Raw genomic sequence first — 25,299 nt, 5'->3', positions numbered from 1 at the left:
ACTGCAATTATTAACGCTTTAAGTTTTGTCCTTCCAAACTTGGATAGAATCTGGGAAATACTCTTGATTTGTATTACAACAGGATGAAGCATTGAGAAAAATTTAAGGTGTCACACAAGTATATCATAATAAAAGTGTATTGGCATAAATGTGATTTTTTTTTCCACTTGTAGTTTGAAAAACAAAACTGGTGATGACGACACTGGCCATGTTAATATAAGATTTGAATCTAGCTCCTTGTATAGTTAAAGGAATTACGTGGCTAAATTAATTAAAGGTTTAGGGTACAGCTACTGAACAGAATAGTGATGATGACCCACTATTTGTTTTTTAAAAAAATACATTTTCATTTTGCTCTCTATCACCGTAGAAAGATTTACTTCCTTCACTGACTCTGAATTCTGGTCAATGAATTAGTGTAAAGGATTCATCTCTAGATTTAAGTCACTGTGGTTTGCATTTTAGACCAGTTCCAGCTGACAAATGAAATGTTTTTAATGTTTGAAAGAAATTTGGGAATATCTCTGTTTCAGTTGGATTTTAACGCAATGATGTGCAGTTCCGCTTACTTTGATATTGTGGTGGTGGCAGTCTACAGAAAGGTCACAATGGCTGCTACAGTAAACCATGATTTTCTTTTGGAGGAGAGTTTACTTGAACAGTAGATTATTTTAAATTCTGTAAATCCAAACAAGAGATGTCTATTTTAGCTGTAAGGTTTGGTAATGTTAGTGAATGAAATTAGTGTTAAATTCCTCACATTAATAGTCTGGATAATAAGCACTAAAGATAAACCGATGTCTGAAGCTGTTATAGTTCTATTTTCTGTTGTTCAAGTCAGATATTGTATTCAATTGTATAAAAATACCAAGTGATGTATCTTGCGAGGCACCTGCTTGTTGGATTTTGTTGACTCTCCATTGTTCAGGTACAGTGATGCAGTAAAAACCATCTGAAAATTGCAGACTGATGCCTCTCAACCTTGAAATCGCATCATTTTAGAAGATCGTGGGTAACGTCGCTATCTCACCATCTGCTTTGGGCATGAATACCTTCATTATTGCTAGTCATAACTGTTGAACCTGGTTAGCGAATACTTCCATTATTAAAGTTGTAACACCACCAAGTTCTAAATAGCAGCTAGGATTGCCCTTGCAAATGGGGACCAAGCAAACTCGCCTTCAACAGGATTCGTCTTGTAAGCACGATCATTTGGTAGTTGAGGATTCAGGATGGTTACCACTAGTTTCCATTTAAACTTGCACTTTTATACTGATGGAAGGCACAAGATTTTGAATCAAAATATTTAATTATTTTTTGAATTTAAAGTAAATAACCACAAAGGGGAAATTATTTTGGATAATTATTTAATCCTGGTAGTCTGAATAGATCCAAGTTAAACATTTATTTCTTCCATGTTATCTGATAAAACGGTCTTTTAACCTGAGTAGCACATTTATCCTTCACCAATTGAACTGGTATTCATTTCTGCTATGGAATCACTTTTTCTGTGGCTGAGAAATTTGTTGTAAAAGATGATTAAGTTGGCAGTTTTAAATCAAAAATCATATACATCTCTGCAGTTTAAGAACAAATTGAAAACTGCAGATTTTGTTGGTAAAGGATTTGTCAAATTTGAATGTATTCCATGCTGCCCTTCCAAAGTTAGGGGTAAGGTGGGTGGGTTCTGTGGTTAGGCCAAGATTTGAACATATATAGACTTGTTTGACGCTTCAGTATTGTGAATAAGAGGTTGCATTACTAAAGATGCAGTTTTTTTGGGTGAGAAGTTGTACTTTGAGACTCAGTGTTTTGTGATTAGCTTGGAGGATCAGTGTCCCACTTGTAGGAAATTTGTATTTGCTCATAGTAAAAGCTAGATTATGTATTAACCAATATTCATTCTCTCGTACAGTGGAAAAGTTGGGCAATTTTGGTCTTTCTCATAATGCTGACTATATGTGCTAATCCCATTAGGTCAACTTCCTCTGTGCCTTTCCTTTGGGAGTACCTGTCCAAATGAGTTTTCAGTGCTATTATTGTAATTCATACTTGCCCCTTAGATTTCCTTTTTAAATTTCTCCCTCCTACCTTAAATCTGTGCTCTTTGGTTCTGGATTCCCCAAACCTGGGGAAACTATTCAAGAACTTCATCCTTTTGTAAACCTCTACACAAGTCTCCCATCAGCCTCCTGTATTCTAGGGCAAATAAATCCAACCTGTCCGAACTCCCTATAAATGCTGTCCTCCATTCCAGACAACATCCTAGTGAATCTGTTCTGTACTCTTCCTGAATTGAATTTCATATAAAAGCTGTAAGACACTATACAAATTGAGGTACTTGTTGGCCAGGATTTTTTTTTTCTTAGCCACAATGCTAATAGCCAGATGAGTGGTCTTTAGCTGTGCTAGATATTGCTGGTAGAGACCAAGACTACTGCCCCAAATGCAGCACCAAGAATAGGCAGCACAGTGACGTAATTAACAGCTGCTATCTCAATTCCAGATACCTGGGTTACATCTCAACTTCCAGTACTTCTGTAGAGTTTGTACATTCCCCCCGTGACCACATGAGTTTCTTCTGGTGCTCTGATTTTCTTCACACATTGCAAAAAGTATGTTGGAAAGCTTAATTGTCAATGTAGCTAGGAAAACCTGTGGGGATGGGAGGGTAGTTGATGTTGATGAGGATTTAGTGTAGGTGGGTACCCAATTGAACTTACTGTGTCTTGGGGCAGTTTATGTGCTGTGATTCTGACTATATCTAGGTGAAATACTACAGATTGAATATGGGGATAATGGGTAGCTGGATATGGTGACGGAAGAATACGTAGTGGTTAGAGGGATGGGATACTATGCATATGGCAACTGACAGATCAGTGTCTATAATAAATTCTGTATCTTAAAAGTAACAACTTGTTCAGTGTCTGGTGTGCCACACTGAATGTAGATTAACAGTTTAAAGTCTGAATCACCAAACTTTAGCATAAATGGCTGATTAAAAACTAGTTTAATTTTTGTATTAAGTATTGATGTGTACTTTTCAATGCAGAGTTTAATGCTATATTGAGGATGGGTGGCATTTCCTAAATTTTTTTTTTGCCACTGTTTCACTTCCAATTTTATGAACACATTATTGAATCTAATTAATGAATTTATCAATTTGGTTATGCAGTGAAAATTTACAATGCAAATATTTAATAAAACTGTCATTGAAGGAGCTGTTTAAGAATAGAATGCTTTCCTCTACATGCAAATGGAGAAAAGTGCAAATTGGCTGTCATCTGAAACTGGTACTGCCTGTGTTGGCATTTAGCTGCAGTCTAAAATTTCTGTGTTTCTGTCCACAAAAGTGACTGCTGTTTTTCTACAGTACTGTGCAAGTCGTAGGCACACATTAAAGAAAATAATTCTATACAATGAAGATGCTTTCAAAATTAGTGAAATGGCAAGTTTTAACATATCAAATAATTTACTATAAAGAGCAGTAAATAGTAAAAATATAAATCAATTCAATATTTGGTGTGATAACCCTTTCCTTTATAACTACATCAATTCTCTTAGCTACACTGGTGTGCAGTTCTATAAGAAAATTGGCTGGTAGGTGGTTCCAAGCATCTTGGAGAACTTCCCACAGTTCTTCTGCAGACTTTGGCTGTCTCGCTTGCTTCTATCTCCAGGTAATTACAGACAGTCTCGATGATGTTGAGATCAGGGCTTTGTGGAGGACATGCCATCTGTTGCAGAACTCCTTGTTCTTTTCAGTGAAGATAGTTCTTTGTCCTTGGCCGTGTGTTTGAGATACTGGTGCTGCTGCAGGATGAAGTTGGGACCAATCAGGCACCTCTCTGATGATACTGTGGGAGGGATGAGAATCTGCTTGTACTTCTCAGCACTGAGGATTCCATTAATTCTGACCAGATCACCAACTCCATTTGCAGAAGCGCAGCCCCAACTCTGCAGGGAACCTCTGCCGTGCTTCACCTTTGGCTGCAGATACTTGTCTGTGTAGAGCTGTCCAGCTCTTCTACAAACTGCCTCCTGTTTGAGCTAAACGTTTCAAATTTTAACTCATCAGTTCAAAGCACTTGCTGCCGTTGTTCAGCACCATAGTCCTTGTGTTTTTGTGTGTAGGTGAGTCCTGGCTTCAGAAGAATAGCTTTTTGGTGGTAATCTTTCATGAAGACCACTTCTGACAAGACTTATCCAGACAGTAGGGGGGTATACTTGTGTTCTAGTGGTTTCTGCAAGTTCAAAGCTAATAGCAGTGCTGGACTAATTCCAGTTTAGAATGGATGTCAGTTTAATGTATCTCGTCAGCTGCACTCAGCTTCTGTGGCCAACCTCTGTTTCGGGTCCTCAACCTTGCCAGTTTCTTTGTGCTCTTTCAGAAGAGCTTGGACAGCACATCTCGAAACTCCTGTCTGCCATGAAATTTCTGCTTGCGAAAGACCTGCTGATGCTGGTTGACCACCCTGTCTTGTTGCTATGCTCACACTTGCCATGGTGCAAGAATTGATTTGAAGGTTAACCTGTCACACCCTCATCTTTTATTTTCATTATCCTTCACTCAGTTTGATTTCTACTGCAGTCGTTTCTGTTTCAGTTAATAAGTTTAGTTCATTCAGCTTATGTTATTGACCATTAGCACCTATTTGTTATCTTTGTTAATCATGCACTGGGTTATACACCTACAAAGTAATCAAGTTTTTATTTGAAATGTGGTCTAATACTTAATATGCTACTTTTAACAAAGTACAAAAAAAATCATTTGGAAAATGAATGTTTGGAAATATATAAATATAGGGTGCCTAAGACTTTTGCACAATACTATATATGGTCCAACTATTTCATTTTCCATGCAGCCCATCTAAATTTGAATGTAGTATTATACTTTAAATGTGGATGGTTTTTGAAATTAATTGTGCATAAATGTCACCTTTGGGTTGTCTTTACCATATGGGTTAGATTTAAGCGCAAAGATAAACATTTTTGGACTTACTCCAGTATGATTTTGCAACTTGGCTGGGCACAGTTCACTGGTTAGCTGAATAGACCAGACTGTGCTTGTATTCTAGGTGAGTGCATTGAAATCCAGCTGGTGACTTTGGAGTCTTTTACCTTTGAAGGGGAATATCTGATTCTGGTTTGAATCTGCTCATTCTGGCACAATTTTGAGATGGAATAAATGCACAATTTTTAACATTGTTTAAAGTTTTAAATATGTTAAGCTCTAACATGTTTACAATTTGGAAGGATTAGGTTTAAATTTTATTTATTGATAACTAACCTGGAAGTCTAATCTGTATTTATGATTGGCGTGTTTAGATTTTGAGACATATCCTTGTTTTTTCTGGCCAACTTCAAATGAACTGTTTGTTGACCATTATATGCTTTGTTGCCTTTGCATATACTGTATAGGGATTTCCCAGGTTATGAATGACCTGACTTGTGGGAATCTGACTTCACACAAATTCCTTCATAAACTTTTAAAACATTTTGAAAACCAATGTAATGTTTGACAATATTAATGACTGGGTTTAGAAAATATTCCATTGTCTTAATTATGGGTAATGATTACGTGACTATTCAATGAAATGAAAGAATTATAACAAATATAGAGCAATACAGTTCTATAGAAAATGGATGCTTCTGACTTGTGAAAAAATTGGCTAATAGATGACACTGGGATGCAGAGCTCTTGCATAACCTGGGGACTGCCTGTCTTACCCAACTGAGATACTAAGGGAATACCACATTGCTTTTGGGAAGGTATAACAGATTCCAAAGCACTAATTTACAAAAAATGGCTCCATAAAAAGATATTGACTCTGTTTTCAAATGTTTGTGCCTTTTGGGCTTCTTTTGTAATCTCTGTGATGTTTTCAGTTCTCTGTAACTGTTCTATTGCTTGAGGCTGGCCTTTTTTCCTCTGATAAGCAGTTAGAAATGTTTCACTTTTAGTTGCTATAATTAATGCAACATATGTTAACCTATTGAGATAAAAATAACAATTGGTAGTAGAAATTATTATAAAGTTGTAGCTTGTTAACAGTTGCATGAAGTACTAGAAGTTTTGTTTTTGCAGTTATCGGTTTTCTTAAGCAATGTGCAGTAAAATAGGCATCAATTTCAAGAATGTTGGAAATACAGAAGGGGTGGACAGTGGGGTAAGAGATTGAAAATGCAATTGATTGCAAATGCACAATCCTCCTTACACCACTCGGAGAGTCATAATCATAAGGCAAGAAACATGCTTTTTGGCTCCCAGTTGTACCCATTTTCACTAATTCCACTTACCAGCATTATGCCAGTAGTCTTCTATACTTTATCAATTCAGAGTTGTCCTAATGCTTCTTGAATGTTGTGAGAGTACCTACCTCTGCCAGTTAAGGCAGTATATTGCAGACTTCACCCTCTATATAGGGGTGTGGAGGTGCAAATTATAGCTCTTGGATCACCCACTAAACCACCTACCTTCCACACTATTTCCTCTTAGACACTCTTCTCCAACCAGCACTCCTCACCCTACCTAATAAAGAAAATGATGTCTGCTGTCTGATAACTTGTGTTTACCTCTTTATCAGGTACTTCTCAGCCTTTCCTACTCTAGTGAAAACAAATATAGCCTTAAACTTAATAATTCAATCAAGGCATCGACTAATAACTCTCCCTGCACACCCTCTGACACAATCACATCCTTCATATAGTGTGACCAATGGAACTCTGTGTGCCAGACCAATCTTTTATAGAAGCGTAACAGGAAATCCCAGCTCTATTCATCAACCAAATCCTAGAACCTAGAATTTGCTTTGTAATCCTACATTCACTTGCTTTGCTAGAAACATTATTTTATAGTTAGACCGTAAGATACAGGAGCAGAATTAGGCCATTTGGCCATCCAGTCTGCTCTGCCATTTCATCATGCCTGATGTATTTTTCCCCCTCAGCCGCATTTCTCTGCTTTCTCCTTGTATCCCTTCACGTCCTGACCAATCAAGAATCTATCTACCTCTTCCTTAAATATACCCAATGACTTGGCCTCCACAGCCAGCAGTGGCAACAAATTGTACAGATTCACCACACTGGCTAAAGAAATTCTTCTTCATCTCCATTCTAAATGGAAGCCCCTCTATTCTGCGACTGTGTCCTTTGGTCTTGGACTCCCCCACCATAGGGAAAATCCTCGCCATGATTAAAAGCTATTTGCTATTGCTTTGCTAAATTTTTCCCAGCTGATCAGTGACATGCATGCTTAAACAGCCTCCTTTGCTATCGACAGCATCAACTTCATATCATCTGCAAATTTATCATGCCTTGTATATTCAATCCCTAGTGAACACAGTGTAATTGTGGAGGGAAGCACTAGTGTCTTGTCTTGTGTTTGAGAACCTTTGTGGATGGGCAACTAAAATTGCATTATGTTGTGTCTGCTTGACCTGTGGACAAGAGTCCTACAGCCATACAGAAGTAGCTTTTTAGCACACGTCCACACCAATCATCCAGCACCCGTCTATATCAGTCAGATTTACCTGCACTTGGTCTGTAGACTCCTATGTTCATCTAGGTTCTGTTAGTATCTGCTTGCAGCTTCTCAGTTGATGCTTTCAAGACGACAGTTACCCTTTGGGTGAACAAATCCTTCCTCTTGTCCTCATTAATCCTTTTACTCCTTGCCTTAACTTCGAAGGCAGAGGTTTATGGGGGGAAAAATTGAATGCTTGTCTCTGCCTCATAATCTTGAATAGTTTATCAGGTCCCCCCCCCCCCCGCCCCAGCCTTTCCAATGAAACAAACTTGGTCTATCCATTCTCTTCCTAATTGAAATGTTCCAAAATTAGGCAACATGCAGTGAAACCACTTCTGGCCCAAGTCGCACCATTCACCTCATCTAAAAGAATGAGTTGTTCTTAATTGATCAAAATTTGGTTTAATATTATCAATAATGTAATTTATATATATATTGAGATTCAGTTACAATTTGGCACTTTGAGCTCCCCCACTCCCACCCATTGTGTTGATTCACAGCAGTTAAGCTAATTCTTACCAGTGTTTAATTTATTTGCCTGTCTTTTGGTAATTATCTTCAAGTTTTGTAGCTGGTGTGAGCTCTATGACATGGGTCAGAAAATACTCAGTTCATATAGAACACCGACTGAAAATTATACTTCAGTGAAATCTTCAGTTATCATCATGTTTCATCAGTGATGATGCAGCCTTTTGTATTAAAAAAAGTTATGTGGAGTATTCAGATTCTGAAGGCTGGCATCCGCTGCCAGCCGTTTATTTTAATAACTGATTTTGACCACAAACCTTTGGGTCCATTCCATAATTTGGGGCTGGATGCATTTGACTCAATGATATGCAAACTTGATTTAGGAAAACAATGCATTTCTCCAGGACCCAGTTCAAAATGGCTCCCTTGTTGATTTGGTCAATCACTTGGAGGTTATGTTGTATCAGCATTTCTTGCGGAGTTCTTTTTAATTGCTGTTTCTAAATATAACTCAGATGTTAAATCCCAAAAGCATTTCAGATGTTTGTGAAATGAAGTGCAGACATTAATTTGTATATGAAGTAAAATCTAATGCTGAATATGGGTAGTTGAGTATGAGGCGTGCCGAAGGGTGTGAAGACTGCGTACAGCAGGTAACATTAGTATGATATGCAAGGACAGTTAACTACTATTGAGTGACCATTTTTGCCACAGCTGAGAAATAGTGTGCTTATTTTTTAAAAAAATCAGTTAATGAATCCAGCACTACTCAGAATCTTTGTCACTGAAGCAAGGTGGTACAAATACTGAATACTTTCTGTGCTTCAAGTGAATTCTTGTAGTATTGGACAAATGTTGGATTTTTATGTCCTTGGGTGGTACAGAAACTTGTAAGGCAGTTTGGCTTTTCCACAAGTGTAACTAGTGTATCAATGTGCATGGAGGTTCTGCAGATGCAGCATGACATTTGGAGGAAACAAATGTGATCCAGGAAAACAGAGGGCTGGGTTGGATGACAGTTTAAGGCAAAAAGTTGATAAATAATTATGTGGAATTAGGAAGAGCTTATTACTGTATTTTTGATTCGTGTTCTCAGTGGTTCAGATGAAGTTGTGGTACTCTGATAATTTATTAGTAATCATAGAAAAATATCGATTGGATTTTTGAGCAGTTAACATCCGGGGTAATGTGCAAGGCTGAACTAGATTAGACATGATTCCATATTTCTGTGCAAAAATTGACCTAGTAAATTTCATTGTCACGAGGAAAAGACTAACCCAGTAAATGTCATTGTCACAGTTGGAGTGAAGTTGCTCATAATTGAACAACTTACCCAAAGTCAGCTTTACTTTACTATGGAATGGGCCAACCACTTCCGAGAATATAAATGGTATTGGCCTATAAACAATTTGTCATAGGAAAGCATACTAGATCTCCAGAGTGATTGTACTTGGATGGTATTCATGCTGTAAGTAATAGCAAAAGCTATGTTTATCATGTAAATACTAATCAAGCCCTAAATATAAAGCGATTTTGTTTAATTTCTTGACAGACATTAATTCTTTGAGAATCTAATTTAGCAAATGCTGAAAAAGAAATGGCAAGTCTCTGATTTACAAAATAGCTAAGGGCTCCAGCATAGACCCCTTATTAGAAATCTGATAGTGGGCAGTGCTTAACAGGAATGTTAAAACTGGAGATTAAATCCATCAAAAAAAGGAACTGGCCAGGTAGATTTGTTGTGTAGGTTAAAGCATCGTGGCCTAAATAGCCAGCTCTATTTAGACTCTGCATTGACAATTGTGTGCGCATATCTGGCACTGTAAAGAAGGAAGGCATGGTAGCCTAGTGGTTAGTATAACGTTATTACAGTGCTAGCGATTACTGTTCACGATTCAATTCTTGCCACTGCCTATAAAGAGTTTGTACATTCACCCCCATGACCCTGTGGATTTCCTCTGGGTGCTCTGGTTTCCTCCCACATTCCAAAGATGAACATACAGGGTTAATGAGTTGTTGGCATGCCAAGTTGGTGCCAGAAGCATAGTGACACTTGCAGGCTGCCCAGTAGAATCCTGACTGATTAATTTGATGCAAGCATTGCAGTTCATTTGACAAATAAAGCTAAACTCCAATGTTGCATTGGTGTTCAAGAATATGACTTGAAATAATTGGGAACAATCCTCTAAGAACAGCCTTGCAGGCTTCACTTAACTCACCAAAGCATCTGTTTTCTTTTATAAGGAGCAAAACCGGTGGTTATTGTAGACCTGCGGGGGCAAATGGGAGAGTAAACCTGTAGGATAAGGGTGGGGGATAGGGGAGGTAATAAATGATTTACTAAATTATATATTCAGCAAAATAAGACTGTCCAATTGTATCATGTGGAAGAACCTTACCAACCTAAGACAACTTTTGTTGTGGATTTCTTCCTGATTGTTTCAGGCAGTGTGCTTCAGTGTGCTGGGACCCCAGTTGTTTACAATATATATTAATGACTTGGATGAGGGAATTAAATGCAGCATCTCCAAGTTTGCGGATGACACGAAGCTGGGTGGCGGTGTTAGCAGTGAGGAGGATGCTAAGAGGATGCAGGGTGACTTGGATAGGTTGGGTGAGTGGGCAAATTCATGGCAGATGCAATTTAATGTGGATAAATGTGAAGTTATCCACTTTGGTGGCAAAAATAGGAAAACAGATTATTATCTGAATGGTGGCCGATTAGGAAAAGGGGAGGTGCAACGAGACCTGGGTGTCATTATACACCAGTCATTGAAAGTGGGCATGCAGGTACAGCAGGCGGTGAAAAAGGCGAATGGTATGCTGGCATTTATAGCGAGAGGATTCGAGTACAGGAGCAGGGACGTACTACTGCAGTTGTACAAGGCCTTGGTGAGACCACACCTGGAGTATTGTGTGCAGTTTTGGTCCCCTAATCTGAGGAAAGACATCTTTGCCATCGAGGGAGTACAAAGAAGGTTCACCAGATTGATTCCTGGGATGGCGGGACTTTCATATGAAGAAAGACTGGATGAATTGGGCTTGTACTCGTTGGAATTTAGAAGATTGAGGGGGGATCTGATTGAAACGTATAAGATCCTAAAGGGATTGGACAGGCTAGATGCAGGAAGATTGTTCCCGATGTTGGGGAAGTCCAGAACGAGGGGTCACAGTTTGAGGATAGAGGGGAAGCCATTTAGGACCGAGATTAGGAAAAACTTCTTCACACAGAGAGTGGTGAATCTGTGGAATTCTCTGCCAGAGGAAACTGTTGAGGCCAGTTCATTGGCTATATTTAAGAGGGAGTTAGATATGGCCCTTGTGGCTACGGGGGTCAGGGGGTATGGAGGGAAGGCTGGGGCGGGGTTCTGAGTTGGATGATCAGCCATGATCATAATAAATGGCGGTGCGGGCTCGAAGGGCTGAATGGCCTACTCCTGCACCTATTTTCTATGTTTCTATGTTACATTAAAAATAGTACGAAAAAGGGTTGGTGAGGTAGTGTTCATGGTTTATGGATCTTTCATAAATCTAATGGCAGAGGGGAAGAAGGTGTTCCAAAAACATTGAGTGTGAGTCTTTAGCCTCATACCACCTCCCTGATGGTAGTAATGAGAAGAGGGCATATTTTGAGTGGTGAGGGTCTTTAATGATTCATACCACCTTTTTGAGGTATTAACACTACATTCAGGACTGCTTTTTGAATCCGCTTTTGTCTTCCTTCCCACAGAAATGTATATACAGTTATTGCAGAGTCTATGGCTAACATCTTAGGAAAAGAAGTTCATTAAGCTTAATTTTAAGCTATCTGTTAGGTTCATAATAAATACATCTGATTTGGTTCTATAACTTTTGATTAAACCACTGCCAAGAAAAAATTCAAGCTCCAATATAGTCATTCATGTTAACCACTCTTCGTTGCCCCCACTTAAGACATTGTTTTAGATGCTGAGAGTTTCAAATTTCTCTTTTGGTTGAATTCTTTGGTGGAACCTCTTGTTTAAGGAGGATCTGCTGAAGTTTCTTTATTATTTCATCTTTACAAAGTACCCCATCCTTGAACCTTGAATGCAGTTTTGTTCAGTTCATCCTCTTCATTATTTATTCACTCTAGTCAAGTTAAAATCATCTGCTGCCATAGTCTGCCCATTGAGGTGCATCTGTGTGTTTGGAATGTGTGTCAGTCACAAACATCTTGCTTGCCTCCTTTCTAATTATCTTTGAGACTTTTAGAGGTCTGTTTTGGTGGGAAGCAGCTAAGTGCAACTATAATAGGATGGGAAAGGTGAAAGTGTCCATTTGTGGTCATGGTCAAAACCGGGAGTTGTCAATGCAGAATAATGAATAATAAATCCATTGGGAATTTGAGTCGTATTTGGCTGGGCCCCCTCCACTTTGTCTATACCTTCCAGTATTTGGTGGTTTTCAGTTCAATGAGGTCCATCCCTTGTTCTTCTAAATTCTATTCAACATAGGTTCACAGCCATCAAAATGCTGCTTATATGCTAACCGTTTCATTCCCAGGTTTATTCTCGTAAGGTAGAGTAAGGTCAAAGGTGGAGGGAGAATGGGGTTGAGAAAGTTCTAAAACTTCAGCCGTGATTAAGTGGCTGACCAGTCTTGATGGGCCGAGTGGCCTTTCTTAGTTTGCAGTTGGTAAGAATGTGAAAATTATTTCCATGTTGCCTAGCTGGAGGTGAGCAGCACAGGAGGAAACATTTGAAGGATCAGGCGAAAGGATTAGGCAAAATTTTTGGGAATTAGATTGTATGCTATATAAAACATCAGCACTGACCAAGTGGATGTAATAGACTCATATACTCAATAAAGCACTAATCCCATTAATTTCCTGAATACTTTGTGTATCTAGATTGTCGCTGTCTGCACAAATATAGTTTACAATTTAGTTGTTTGGGAAAAGGCTTAAAATGAGAGGCTTGCGCTTAATGGCAACTTCCATTTTCTCACCCTTCCTGTAGCCAATTAATATTCCTTAGGCAAGAATCTACCAAATTGTGCATGAGTTCCCATGACTACTCAGTTTTGATACTGGTAAAATATGAGCTTTGGGCGTGACAGTGGGGAGAAGTCACCTGCTTTATATAGTGCTGTGGGATTATCCACCCACAAGAGTAGACAGCACGCAGGTTAAGCTTTCTTAAGAGTAAACATTGCATACATGTTGCTGTTACTGTTTTGAGACCCAGAACAACTTTAAAATCACTTCTACATATGCTTGTCTGATAAACAAATACTAGGAGTTGTGAATGTAGAGTAGTGAATAAGAAATCCATTCAGAGTTTGGCGCAGACTTGTTCAGAGTTCGTTAAGGTTGTGGAATAGTGTTGCGCACCTGCTCTGTCTGCCACTAAAGTCAGGATCTCCCGGTGGCTATCCTTTTCAATTCAAATTTCCGTTCCAATTTTGACATTTGTCTGTAAGTTTCTGTACTGCCGTGACAAGGCCGAGCTCAGGATAAGGGAGGAATACCTCATTGTCTGAGTAGCCTCCAACCTGATGGCATCAACGTTAATTTCTCTAACTTCCAGTATTACTACTCTTCCCCTACCCCCCCACCCACCTTTTTTCCCTCTTTCTCCCATTCCACATTTTGGTTACTCTCTCACAGTCTCTTCATCTGCCTCTGGTTCTCCCCCTCTCCCCCTCCTTCCCGTTCCCCTATGGTCTACCTGGTCTCACCAATCTCTCGCCAACTTGCACTCCTTCCCTTCCCCCACCTTAATCTGGCTTCTGCCCCCTTTTCCAGTCCTGATGAAGGGTCTTGTCCTGAAACATTAACTGTTTATTCCCCTCCATAGATACTGCCTGATGTGCTGAGCTCCTCCAGTATTTTGTAGTTTTTCAGCATCTGCAGAATGCCTTGTGTTTGTAAACAAATAATTCTCCCACAGTTGAGTCAACACTTATTTCTAAGGACGTTAAACAGTTTTCAGCATTTCTTAAATAGTTCAGTTATAAAGGTATAATTAATATTGTAAAAACATTTACAATGAATTATTAAGGACAGCCATGAATGTTTCTAGAAGTCTGGAGGCATTGATCCTCAGTAATCAGTCTGAAAACATTTATACACATTGGTTAGATTTCAAGATTCCCGGGCAGCATTTGGGCAAGTTTTATTTTTAAAACAAACTCATTGCACATCCTTCAGAACTTTCTTGATAGTTTATGCTTGAATAAATAATCTAAGTCCACACTTTGGCTTGATAATCAAATCTGGAATTCTCCTTGCTTTTTCATCTGTATTGCTCCCCTTCATTTGATCTGGTGTTCCTTGGCCCAAAGAGCCAAAAATCAAGCTGAAAATCAGTTGCAGATCCAGAAAAATGCCTGTTTGCCTATGGATGGATATGGAATGCTGAGTGAGGTACAACAGATTTTTAGTTAGGATTGATTTTGTTAATGGAAACTACACCCGGAAGACAGGAACTGGAAAGTTGGTTGTAAATTGAGTAATGCAGTTAAGGTGTAAAGAAGGAACTACACTGCAGCAAGTAATAAAATTCAACTCCTTTGCAAATAATGCTTGCTGTACATTGTATTAGTTGTGTTGTATATTGTTATAATACCTTTTATTCTGGTGTACTCTATTTCCTCCTTTCACCTATTTTTCTATCCTGTAGTTTTGTGTGCATCTTTAGTATATCCCTAGCTCATTTTATTTGCATACCAACCCAAATCAGGTTCATAACGAGTATAATTTTTTGCTGGAAATAAACAAAAGATCTAAGATCAGGTTGGTGAGCCTTGCAATATCCTCCATGCCATGCACTACTACTATGTCGACGCAGGCCTAAAGGGCCGGCGTCGGGCACAATGACGGACTCTCCACTTCTCCCTCTCCCTCATCAGTGTGTTCAGTTCACCTACATTAGCCGCTGTCTTCTAGGAGCTTGTTGACCATAGTCTTGGGAGGGCCCCCAGGGTTCATCCTCCCGTGCTTGGGCTCCCATATGATGACTAGGCTGGCAGGTAACTCGGGGTGGTGTAGACAGTGCCCGGCTAGTTGCAGTCTTCTCGCCTTGATTTTAGTGGTGAGCATTGGTAGGTTGTTACAGAGCTCGATGTTCATCAGGTGCTGTTGCCAACACACGTCAAGAGCCATCTGGAGCATTTGTGTATAGCAACCATCTAGAGACTTTCGCATAGTCTTGGTAAGTGTCCACGTCTCACATCCGTATGTCAGAATGCCATGCAACTGAATCAGGAAACTGTTGAATGTTGATTTAATGTTGTGCTCTCTAATATGGGGTTATTGTAAGTTTGTCATGAGTGTACTTGTCTTTTCAAATAAAAGTTTATTTCTCAATTTAATCAATCTGTTTCCACCAGCTGAGAAAGTAATTAATTTCTGACAACAGATCTTTGAAGTATTAGCTCTGGTTTTTGTTCCATAAATGCTGCCTAACCTGCTGATGAGTGTTTCCAGCGTTTTCTGCCTTCATTTCTGTTTTCAGAACCTTCTCGGGCAGTCAGTTGTAAATCCTGCCCAGTTACTTTATCATACATCTGAAGCCTATCCGCTATGAAACTGCCTTGCTGGTTAGAATATTTGTTGTTATCACCCAAGAAGGCATGCCCAGTTCTTTGGATCTGAACTTGGATGTGATTGGTATAATCACCAATAGAATTTCAGTTCTGTTCTGTGGTAGGACTGCTGGAATTGATTGTTGCAACTCCACAGAGCAATTAACTACTTAATCAACAAGTTCCAGTTTATTAACCGAAGTGGTATAATTCTGGCCAGTTGAAGTACTGTTAAGTGGTGAGCTAGGTTGATTAATTTAGTAGTACCCTTGAGTTCTGTGGGCCTCTCAGTTACTGGATTACTTTGATTCTACACTCTGAAGATAGAGATACTGCACTGAATCCGGCTTTTCAGCACACCAAACCTGTGCTGGCCATCAACCATCCATTTACAACAATCCTGCATGAATACTTTATTTTCACCAGTTTCCACAGATGTTCCAATGTACCTACATACAATTTAACCTTCCAACCTAAACTTCTTTGGGCTGGAATGGTGGCAATGCTTTCCAAATTTTCAAGCCCACAATAAACAATTTTAAACTGAGAATAGGAAATACAGGTATAGAATTATGGGGATTTGACTGTGTTGTTGCCAGGGCTTGATCACCATTCTATGGAGTGGAAGTGAAGGTCGAACAGCCCTGGCATGAAAGAATAAACTACTGGCTCAAGCTGCCTTTGCAGTTGAACCACTGGCTGCTATTTTAACCTTCATTGCACAGATGGGCAATGCTTCTCATCATCAGTTTTTTTTTGACGTTCTAAAATTTGTCAGAGAGAAACTTTAGATACACATCTCAGCTCCCACACTTGGGGAATGTATCAGTGAACTGCTGAGATGTGTGATGTCTGTCACTGGCCATGTCATTGCCAGCATCTACTAAACTCTTCATGGTTAGAGTTGCTTCCTGAATTGCATTGGGAATTCCATCCAGGTACAGCTTAATAGATGAAAGTCATTGCATTAACTCCCAAGAAGTGTGGGTAACTATGACCTTTTTTGACCTCAGAAGCTTTCTCTAATTTAGAGGATATGTGGAAGCATCTTGTACCTGGTTACTGAGATTCATTCCATCGTGTATATTTGTTTCATAATGGTATGCAGGCCATGATTATAAAAATGGAATCTATGTAAACTGAGCTTGAGAAATGCAGTGTTGTTACCTCTATCCTTTCAATATTTCTGGCCACGTAACTGCACTTCCAAAAAAAATCTTTTTCTAAATTTATAGGACAAACAGGAAGGTGCTTAGTCTTTATTATCTTTATACAAACAAGGGCCACCTCAGCTGGAACAAATATTTGCATATGCGTCCATTCTAGCCTTCGTCGTCAGACTTCTGAATGGACAGTGAACACTACCTTAATATTTATATACCAGTGATATTAAACCTGAGGCTGAGTTCAAAGTCATGTTAACTCATTCACTTTCATAAGACTGATTGTTAGTAACCTTCCCACACTGTACAATATGGATCAGTGAAGTGGAAATAGACATTTAGGTTCTCCACATACTTCTCAAAGGAAGCAAACCTTAATGAACCACTATCAGAGGATCAGTAGAAAGGTGTGCTTCAAGATCCAATTCTCAAACCCTGCACTAAAAGGCAGGAATCGGAGCTTCTGAATGCTGAGGTACAGGGTACTAGAATAGGCACCACAAAGCAGTGTTTTAATATTGTCTGTAAACTCTGCACATCAGTGACAAAGCTGTCATTGGAGTACTTCAGTACTAATGTCTTAATTAACTGAAATTACTCATAGTTAAACTATTATTATTTATATGCCAAACACCATATTGCCAAAACTTTTGCTTTCTTCAAGCTATAGAGCTCGAATGGCAAAAAAATTGAAAAACGTGTAATATCCACAATCATTCAAATGGCCCATGACTGCTTAAAATGGAGGGGAGTCATTTGGGTGACATTGATCCCTGTTCATTTTTCTGGAGCACACAGAAGTTCAGTATAAATGAATGAGGTCATTGCCTCCCAAATTACCACTTGCTAGGCCTGTCATGTGTAGTACTGTGCAAAGATCTTAAGGCACATATTTATAGATAGGGTGCTTAAGATTTTTGCACAGTACTGTGGTAATTTTATATATTGCACTGTACTGCTACTGCGGAAAAAAAAAGAATTTCATGACGTGATGGATGATACACGTGATTCTGATGTGGGTCTCTATTGTGGACTGAGAGTGGGAAGGGTGCAGGGACAGGGGAATCATGGCTGGGAAAGGGGGAAGGCCGAGGGGACGGAGTGGGAAGCACCAGAGAGGCATTCTGTAATCAATAAACCTATTGTTTGGAATCAAATGACCTTGCCTAGTGGTTTCTCTGGACTGGGCATGTCTGCAGCTGTGCCACTCCCTGCCTCTGGCATTCTTCTGCCACCTATCCCACATCCCCCTCACAACGTTCCACCCTTGCCATTCCCAACATTGCTCTCTGCTCCACATTGACAAATATAGTACTGTACAAAAGTCTTAGGCACCCTAGCTGTATATATGTGCTTAGGACTTTTGCATAGTACTGTACCTGTAGCAGAAGCTCCAGGTCCCATGTTGCTTCATCAGGCAGCTCAGAGCATAAACAACTTCAATGGAAACAAATCATTCATGATCCCAAAGGAGTGCCTCATTAGATCATCGTGTAGATTCAACAAATGCTAATGTTGATAGAAATATGCTAAGGTGTTTTAAAATATTTTCTACTTTATTTTCTTAATTCCTTTTCCAGCTGAACATCTTAAGATTGTTATTTATTGAGACAAGCGTGGAACTGGCTCTTCCAGGCCTTTGAGCCATGATGGCCAGCATCCCCTAATTTAACCTACCAATGGGTATATCTTTGGATTTGTGGGAGGAAACTGGAGCACCCGGCGAAAACCCACACATTCCATGGGGAGGATGTACAAACTCCATGCAGATGACATCGGAATTGGGCTCTGAAGTCCACCCCAAACTGTAATAGTGTCGCTCTAACTGCTACACTACCATTGACCTATTGTGTTTTTTGTAAATGCCAGTTCTTCATTTTTCATGTTGGTCATGTTATCTTCGTAGATGAACACTGCAAATGAAGAACTTGTATTGTGGACTTTCTTATCCTTCCTCTTTCGAGGTAGTTGAAAGGATCTCGTGTTAAGTTTGTATGAGCTCGGCTTGTGTTTCTGATGTGTGTGTGTGTGTAAGAAAGTTAGCATTTGACTAGTATGAAAGCCCGAATTGCAAATACTGGTCTAGATAGATAATTTGACTCCAAGCAGCATGTATAGCAAAAGTGATAGTATAGAGTGGTGGTAGAGGGAAAATGGAATGGAAAAAGTGGATCAAATCCAGAAATGTGATTTTTTTTTTGCACTATCATTTATTCTCTCTGCATTTTCTGCTGCCAAATGTATTCTCTGCTGCATGCAAAAAGAATATGGGTGCAAAAATGAATGTGAAGCTTAACAACTGAAGAAAATGTTTTCTGTTTTTATCTTTAGAGTTTGAGCTGTAAATGCTGTTGCACGAATAAATAACCACAGTCATCTATAGCGCATTCTTACAAAATTTTAAGGATTATGTAACCTAGAAATCAAGCATCTATTTCCCTTCCCCAAAATCAATCTGTTGTATTAAGCATTTTGCCCAAACTGCTGTTATCTAAGGATTTCACCTTTGAAATGAGAGGAATAGTTTTTATGGGGAGAAATTTGAGTGAATGTTGGTACTTCAGCATGAAAGAGTACAGGTTTCCTCCTAAGCTTCTATAAGTGGGGGGAAATAAGCAAAAAACTTTGGATATCTTGGAAAGTTCTGGCAGTTTTGAGATTTATTTGGATTGCTTTTGTAATTTGATACATGATTTTATATCCAGGGTTCAAGAAACGTAAATGTTTGAATTTAACATAGTTTGCATTATGTAGTGCACAGTACAGGTACGATCTGTTACACACATCCTTTGTGTATAAGAATAGTTTTGTTTTTAAAAAAATTCTAGTTATTGTAAATTGGAACTATTAATTCATCTAGGACTGTTAAACACTTTAAAAACAAAAATAAAAATTTGCGTAGTGCTGCCAACTTTGAGTAGGCAAGATTTGTAAATAGAGTGGAAATATCTTAGGATTTCCAATTATTAGTTTGTTTTTTTGCTTTCAGAATCATTTTGTGGAGATCTCGTGCTGTGTTTTAATCTGTAAATTTAGCCTGTTCTCTCATTTTCTCATTAAGTTATGCAGCATGGGAATGGGCCCATTAGTACAACTTGTCCCTGGAAATCAAGCTCTCTATCTGAGCTAGTCCTATTTACATGCTTCTTGTCCAGGAGCTCCCAACCTTTTTTATGCCATGGACCAATACCATTAGGTAAAGGGTTGGGGAACCCCTGCTCTAAACCTTTCCTATCCACTTAACTGTCCAAATGCCTTTTCTAAATGTTGTCACGGCATACTTAGAAAAGCAATAGGACTGGGCAGTGTGAAGGTGGATTTATGAGATGAACAGTGTTTGGAGATTGTTATTAGAATGGATAAGAACAAAATAGTTGACATGTCTTTGGATTTTTGTTAAGGTTCCACATTTTGTTAAGGGCAAAATAAGGTTAGTAAAGACAGCAAAGCAGGAATAACAGTGTAATTTTCAGGTTGGGAAGCTGGCACTAAGGGCGTGCTGTAGGGATTGGTACTGGGAACCCAGCTGTTTAAATTTCAGTAATTTGGATCAGAGGATCAAGTGCAAAATTAAGAATGGGCAAAGCTGTCATTGTCGTCTTAAGCCCATCATCCCTAATGGGGCAGACAGAAGCTTGCCAATGTCCTTCCTCTCCCAGGAATGAGGTCTTTGGAGCTTCTGTTGGTATTTCAGTAACGCTGTGTTTTTACGGGATGGGGTGCTAGCCCTCCTTTTGCATCCGGGTTTGGGATGGACGTTGGTCAAGGATGTGCAGATGGAAAATAAGTTGGACAGATTTGTGGGAGGAAGGTGTATTTCTTTTTTAAAATGATGACCTTGCAGGGTTTTAGTATCAATAGGAACTTGAATATCCTTATTCATGAATCACCAGCAGTAAACATGCAAATAGAGCTAGTGATGAGGAATGCAACTCCTGTTTTGGCCTTTTATTGCCAAAGAATTTGAGCACAAAGATAGAAACATCCTCAATTACATAGAGCCCTGGAGAATTCATAACTGGCATATTGTCATGTCTAATTTGCACAAGTATGAAAATTGTTTGGCAGATTGAACAAATAGAACACGTAGATTCTTGTAAGGGAGGTGTTTTGTATATGTGAGATGCGCAGTTAACATTTCCCTTCGATGAGGTGCCTAAAACCAGTTTTGGTCATTCAGGATAGAGATGTGAAGAAATTTCTTCATTTTGAGTATTGTGAACCTTTGAAATAGTACCAGAATCCAAAACAGTATGATTGCATATGTGTAATAAATATAAAAACTAAAACATTTGTGTGCTTTCTCACTGCTCGTGTTCCTGAGTCATGGCTTTGAATCAGTACATGCGGATCAGAAAAATACTGTTTTAAGTGTGATCTGTCAATGCCAGGTTATACTTGTACACTGGTACCCATGCAGGCATGGGGAAAATAGCCTTGTATGAATGATGGTCTTTCTCTGAATCCGGAATCCGCTTTGATAACCACAGTGGAGACGGAAAATGAGCTGCTTTAAAATGATTTTTTAGTGCAACCCAGAGGTAACCTCACAGGGTTTATGTTTGTGCACAAATAACAGCATCAAATGATGAGTAGGATTCCATCTGTGACTTGTTACTGGGAATCATTACTCTCGACCGCTAATATTTTAGCTTTTGTATACCTTGCAGATAACTCAAAAGTACCAAACTTAAAGTGGTGAATAAGACCCAAATTGCATCAAACCTGATGCAACCCACTTCCACCATGGGCCATTGATAGCAATGAGGATTTTAAGCCCTAGTTAATTTTTCTCAAGCCTTCTGTCACCCTCATGACCTTATTCACCATGTAGCCTGCCCCACACAAGTTGTCCTGGATATTAGGAGCAATTACTGTATCCTTATCCTGGCCAAAATTTCTTCCCTTATTTAATACCATCACAAGAATAGATAAATTGGGTGCTGGTGTTTGATTGTTGAAGTATGCATTTGGTCATTTTTATTTTCTACATGGTAGTGCTTTGGATGTAATTTGCTTGGGTGGGAAGTGCTTTAGGCTTCTAAGATTGTGGACCAGTGTCCATGTTCCACTGTGTTCTTTATTTCCTAGTAATTCCCCATATAACATAATATATGCTGCACAGTGATTCTGGGTTACTTCAGATATGGAAAATCTCAATTTTACACTGCTTTTATCAAGTAGGAAGTTAGCAGATTTTAATTGTTTGCCACGGTGAAGAACAGGTTTCAGCTTTATTAGGTTTTTATTGACCATCGATAAGAACCAAAGGATCTTCCAACACAGATACAGTCTTAGTGTTGATTCTCTTGAAGAGCAATGAAATTAATTGCTGTCTCTTCACACTCAACAGAAGCCAGTTCTTTCATCTGTGCATTGATGGCAAATGCAAACTAATAATGTCATAGAGTTGCTTTTGGAGCTTGCTTCTCTTGATTTATTTATTTTGTATGTTTAGAGATTCAGGCCCTTCCAGTCCAACGAACCCGTGCTGCCCAGTTATACCAATGTGACTAATTAACTTACCAACCTGTATGCCTGGAATGTGGGAGGAAATGAAGCACCCAGAGGAAACCTACATGGTCGTGGGTACAAACTCCTTACAGGCAGTGGTGGGAATTGAACCTGAGTTGCTGGCACTGTAATAGCACTACACTACTCTGTTTCCCCATTTTATAAGCTCCACAAGTAACAGATAATTATAAGAGAGGATTCCACATTCTAATTTCCCAGAGCCCCTAATTCAAAGGGCTAACTTTACTGAAGTCTTGGTTTAATCTGTTGTCACTGAAACAAGAGAATTGTACATTGAACCTTTTCCTTGTTTTTACAGGAACGCCAAGGTCGTGTCAAATAATACTGCAGTCTGGAAATGTGACGTCGGCCTAAATGTCATATCCTGAATTTTCGTCAAGAAATTGAGTGATAATGAAGATTCCCTTCTCCACCCCTTCCTTCCCACCCACCCACCCTCTTTCATTTTCAGTGAATTCTACGACTTTCAGCCATGTAGTTGTCAAACTTAATCCTCTTCTGTAGCACTATGGTAATAATAGCAAGAACTAGGTGGGGAAACAAAACGTTTTAAGGATCCTTTCTCAATTATCAGTTGTGACTTTATAAAGTGGTACATTTGTTTTCCTTGTTTAAAAAAAATATTAAAACAATGAATCATTTCTTGATTTTTATGGTCCATGGGCTGCATATAAATGCAGTTCCATGGAGAAGAGACCAGTTGCTTCGCAACATTATTACCCAGCTGGGTCAACGTGTGAACAGATTCCTTCTCCAACTCGGTTTAATTTATGGAGCCTAAATTGTTTCATTCAGGCTTTTGAGGACTGCCCACCCCACCTCACCCTCCATTTTACTGAAAATGCTGCTTGTTTTGTTTTTTAAAAAAGGCTCCTGGGAAGAGCAGTTACTTTTGTGTTTGTCCCGCCTTTCGTTCAAAATATTAAAAGCAAGTTACTCTTGACAGAAGTTATTGTGAGCAAATTTAAAATAAAAATTGCCACCAGTTAAGTCTAAAACCTTAAAAAAAAAGACTGGACTAAAGAAATACTGTAAGGAATTTTTCAAACAGTGAACTTTGAGAAACAAAAACTGCTTAGAATCTTTTTTCAATCCTCGTCAACAGTGGAAAAACTGGGAACTTACCCTTTCTTCATTATTAATCACTTCTCAGTAATAAATGTGATATCCTGTTCAGCAGAATGGATGCGTTGAATGCATTTTTGTTTGGTGTTTCATTCTTCCTGGTGCTTTGACGTTACTTGCTGAGCGACTATTGTGGAGGTTAATGAGAATGTTATATACATATCTGATGTAGTCTGTGTCCATCCAGTTAAATTTAAATTCTGCCATCCGAAGATTTCGCACTTTGAATACGAAAGGTTAGGGGAATGGTGAAATTTCCAGCTACTGGAACAGATTAGTCAAAATAATACGGTACTTTATTGAGAGTGTGGCATTGTTGAATGTGGCATCATTCAGCTCAGATGTTAAGTAAAGTCTCCCATGTTCTCTGAATTGATTTTTTAAAAAAAACCTGAGGCACTATCTGTAGTAGTAAAGTGGTAGCCCTTCAGATTCGAAGAAGACACTGTTGTGCAGTTCATCTGTGAACACGGAGGTGGCTCTGCAGTCCCAGTCTGGAAGCGCAGAGTCCAGCACAATGGGGGCACTGCAAATCCATTGTTGTAATGATTGTGGCTGCTGTTCTGTGACGCTGCTCACGGTTTTCCATCAGTTTTTGGCAGTGCCTGTCTTCAGACCTGGTGCAGGCTTCATAGCACAGGGCTCGCCAGCGGGCATCCACAGATTCTAGTTCCCTTGGCTGGATGTCAGCTACTGTAGTAGTATGATGGGGTTATTCATGTGCTCCTTTCACTGGAGCAGTTTCTGTGAAATTGGTGGCAGAATCATGTAGTGCTGTGCTGTGGCATGTCACAGCTCCAGCAACTATCTGTGTGGAGTTTGCATGTACTCCCTGTAATCTCATTGGTTTCACCGAGCTGCTCCAAAGTCATGGGTTGGTCACTGTCCACTTAAATTGCCCCTAGAGTGTGGGTGTGTGGGTGAGGAGTGCAATCTTGGGGGGGGGGGCGGGGAATGGTTGTGGAATAAAGGGTGAGAGTTTTAACCATTTCATGGCTGCCGAGAATTACAACACAGAAGTAGGTTCTTTGGCTGATCCAGTCCATGGGGAACTATTATTCTGCCCAGTCCCATTGACTCAAAACAACCCTCCATAACCCTACTTATCCAAACATTTCTTAAATGTTGAAATTGAACCCTCATCCACCACTTCTTTTGGCAGCTTGTACCACATTTTCACCACCATCTGAGTGAAGATGTTCCCCATAAACATTTCATCTTTCACCCTTAACTCATGACCTCTAGTTTTTGTCTCACGCAAACTCAATGGGATTTGCCCTATTTATATCCCTCCTAATTGTGTATACAATGTATATTTAATAAATTGACAGAGTATTTCCAACAAATTTGTTATACTTAATATATCCTTTAAAATTATAAATCAATATCAACTGTTTTAAAATGCTTTTTATTATCTTTTGCAAATAGCGATACAGACTCTCAGTAGGATGAACTGTCAAAGACAATCAGGGAATTATTGAGTGGAGTGGATTGAAGCTGTGAATCCTGGCAGTCTCATTCACGGTTGTTTCCCCCCCCCCCCCATGACGGAGACCTAAGGATTAGTATGACTGCAGGGTTGATTGGATGGGATGTGTAGGGCAACAGTGTGTGTTTCAGTGTGACAAGGTGGGTGAACAGAACAATTCCGACATCATCTTCTGTAAGGAGTCTGTGTGTCCTTCCTGTGCAATGTGTGGCTCTGGGTGCTCCAGCTTCCTCCCACAGTCCAAAGACCTGTTGGTTAGTGTGCTAATTGGTCATTATAAAAATGTCCTATGATTAGGCGAGGGTTAAATTGGAGGTGGCCGCCTGACGTGTCTCAAAGGGCCAAAAGGGCCTAATCCATGCAGTATCTCTAATTCACATTAAAAAAAAGTAACAGAAGGGAATCTACAGCTGGAGGGGAGGAAACGGCCCTGATATTGACAG

The 25,299-nt window shown here is 39.3% G+C and overlaps 1 protein-coding gene across 1 annotated transcript in view; it reads left to right on the top strand.

The window, feature by feature from the left end:
• Positions 1-24,291, top strand: part of ythdf2 (YTH N6-methyladenosine RNA binding protein F2) — a 36,216-nt gene extending 11,925 nt beyond the window's left edge. Inside the window, exon 5 of the mRNA XM_063033618.1 lies at positions 22,541-24,291. Within this exon, the coding sequence (XP_062889688.1) occupies positions 22,541-22,564 (24 nt within the window). The 3' untranslated portion in view covers positions 22,565-24,291. The remainder of the gene's footprint in view (positions 1-22,540) is intronic.
• The last annotated feature ends 1,008 nt before the right edge of the window (positions 24,292-25,299 follow it).

Source organism: Mobula hypostoma, chromosome 26 (assembly GCF_963921235.1).
Source record: "Mobula hypostoma chromosome 26, sMobHyp1.1, whole genome shotgun sequence".
Taxonomy (NCBI): Eukaryota; Metazoa; Chordata; class Chondrichthyes; order Myliobatiformes; family Myliobatidae; genus Mobula; species Mobula hypostoma.
The sequence above is the reverse complement of the archived record's forward strand: the minus strand, read 5'-3'. Positions and strand labels throughout refer to the sequence as shown.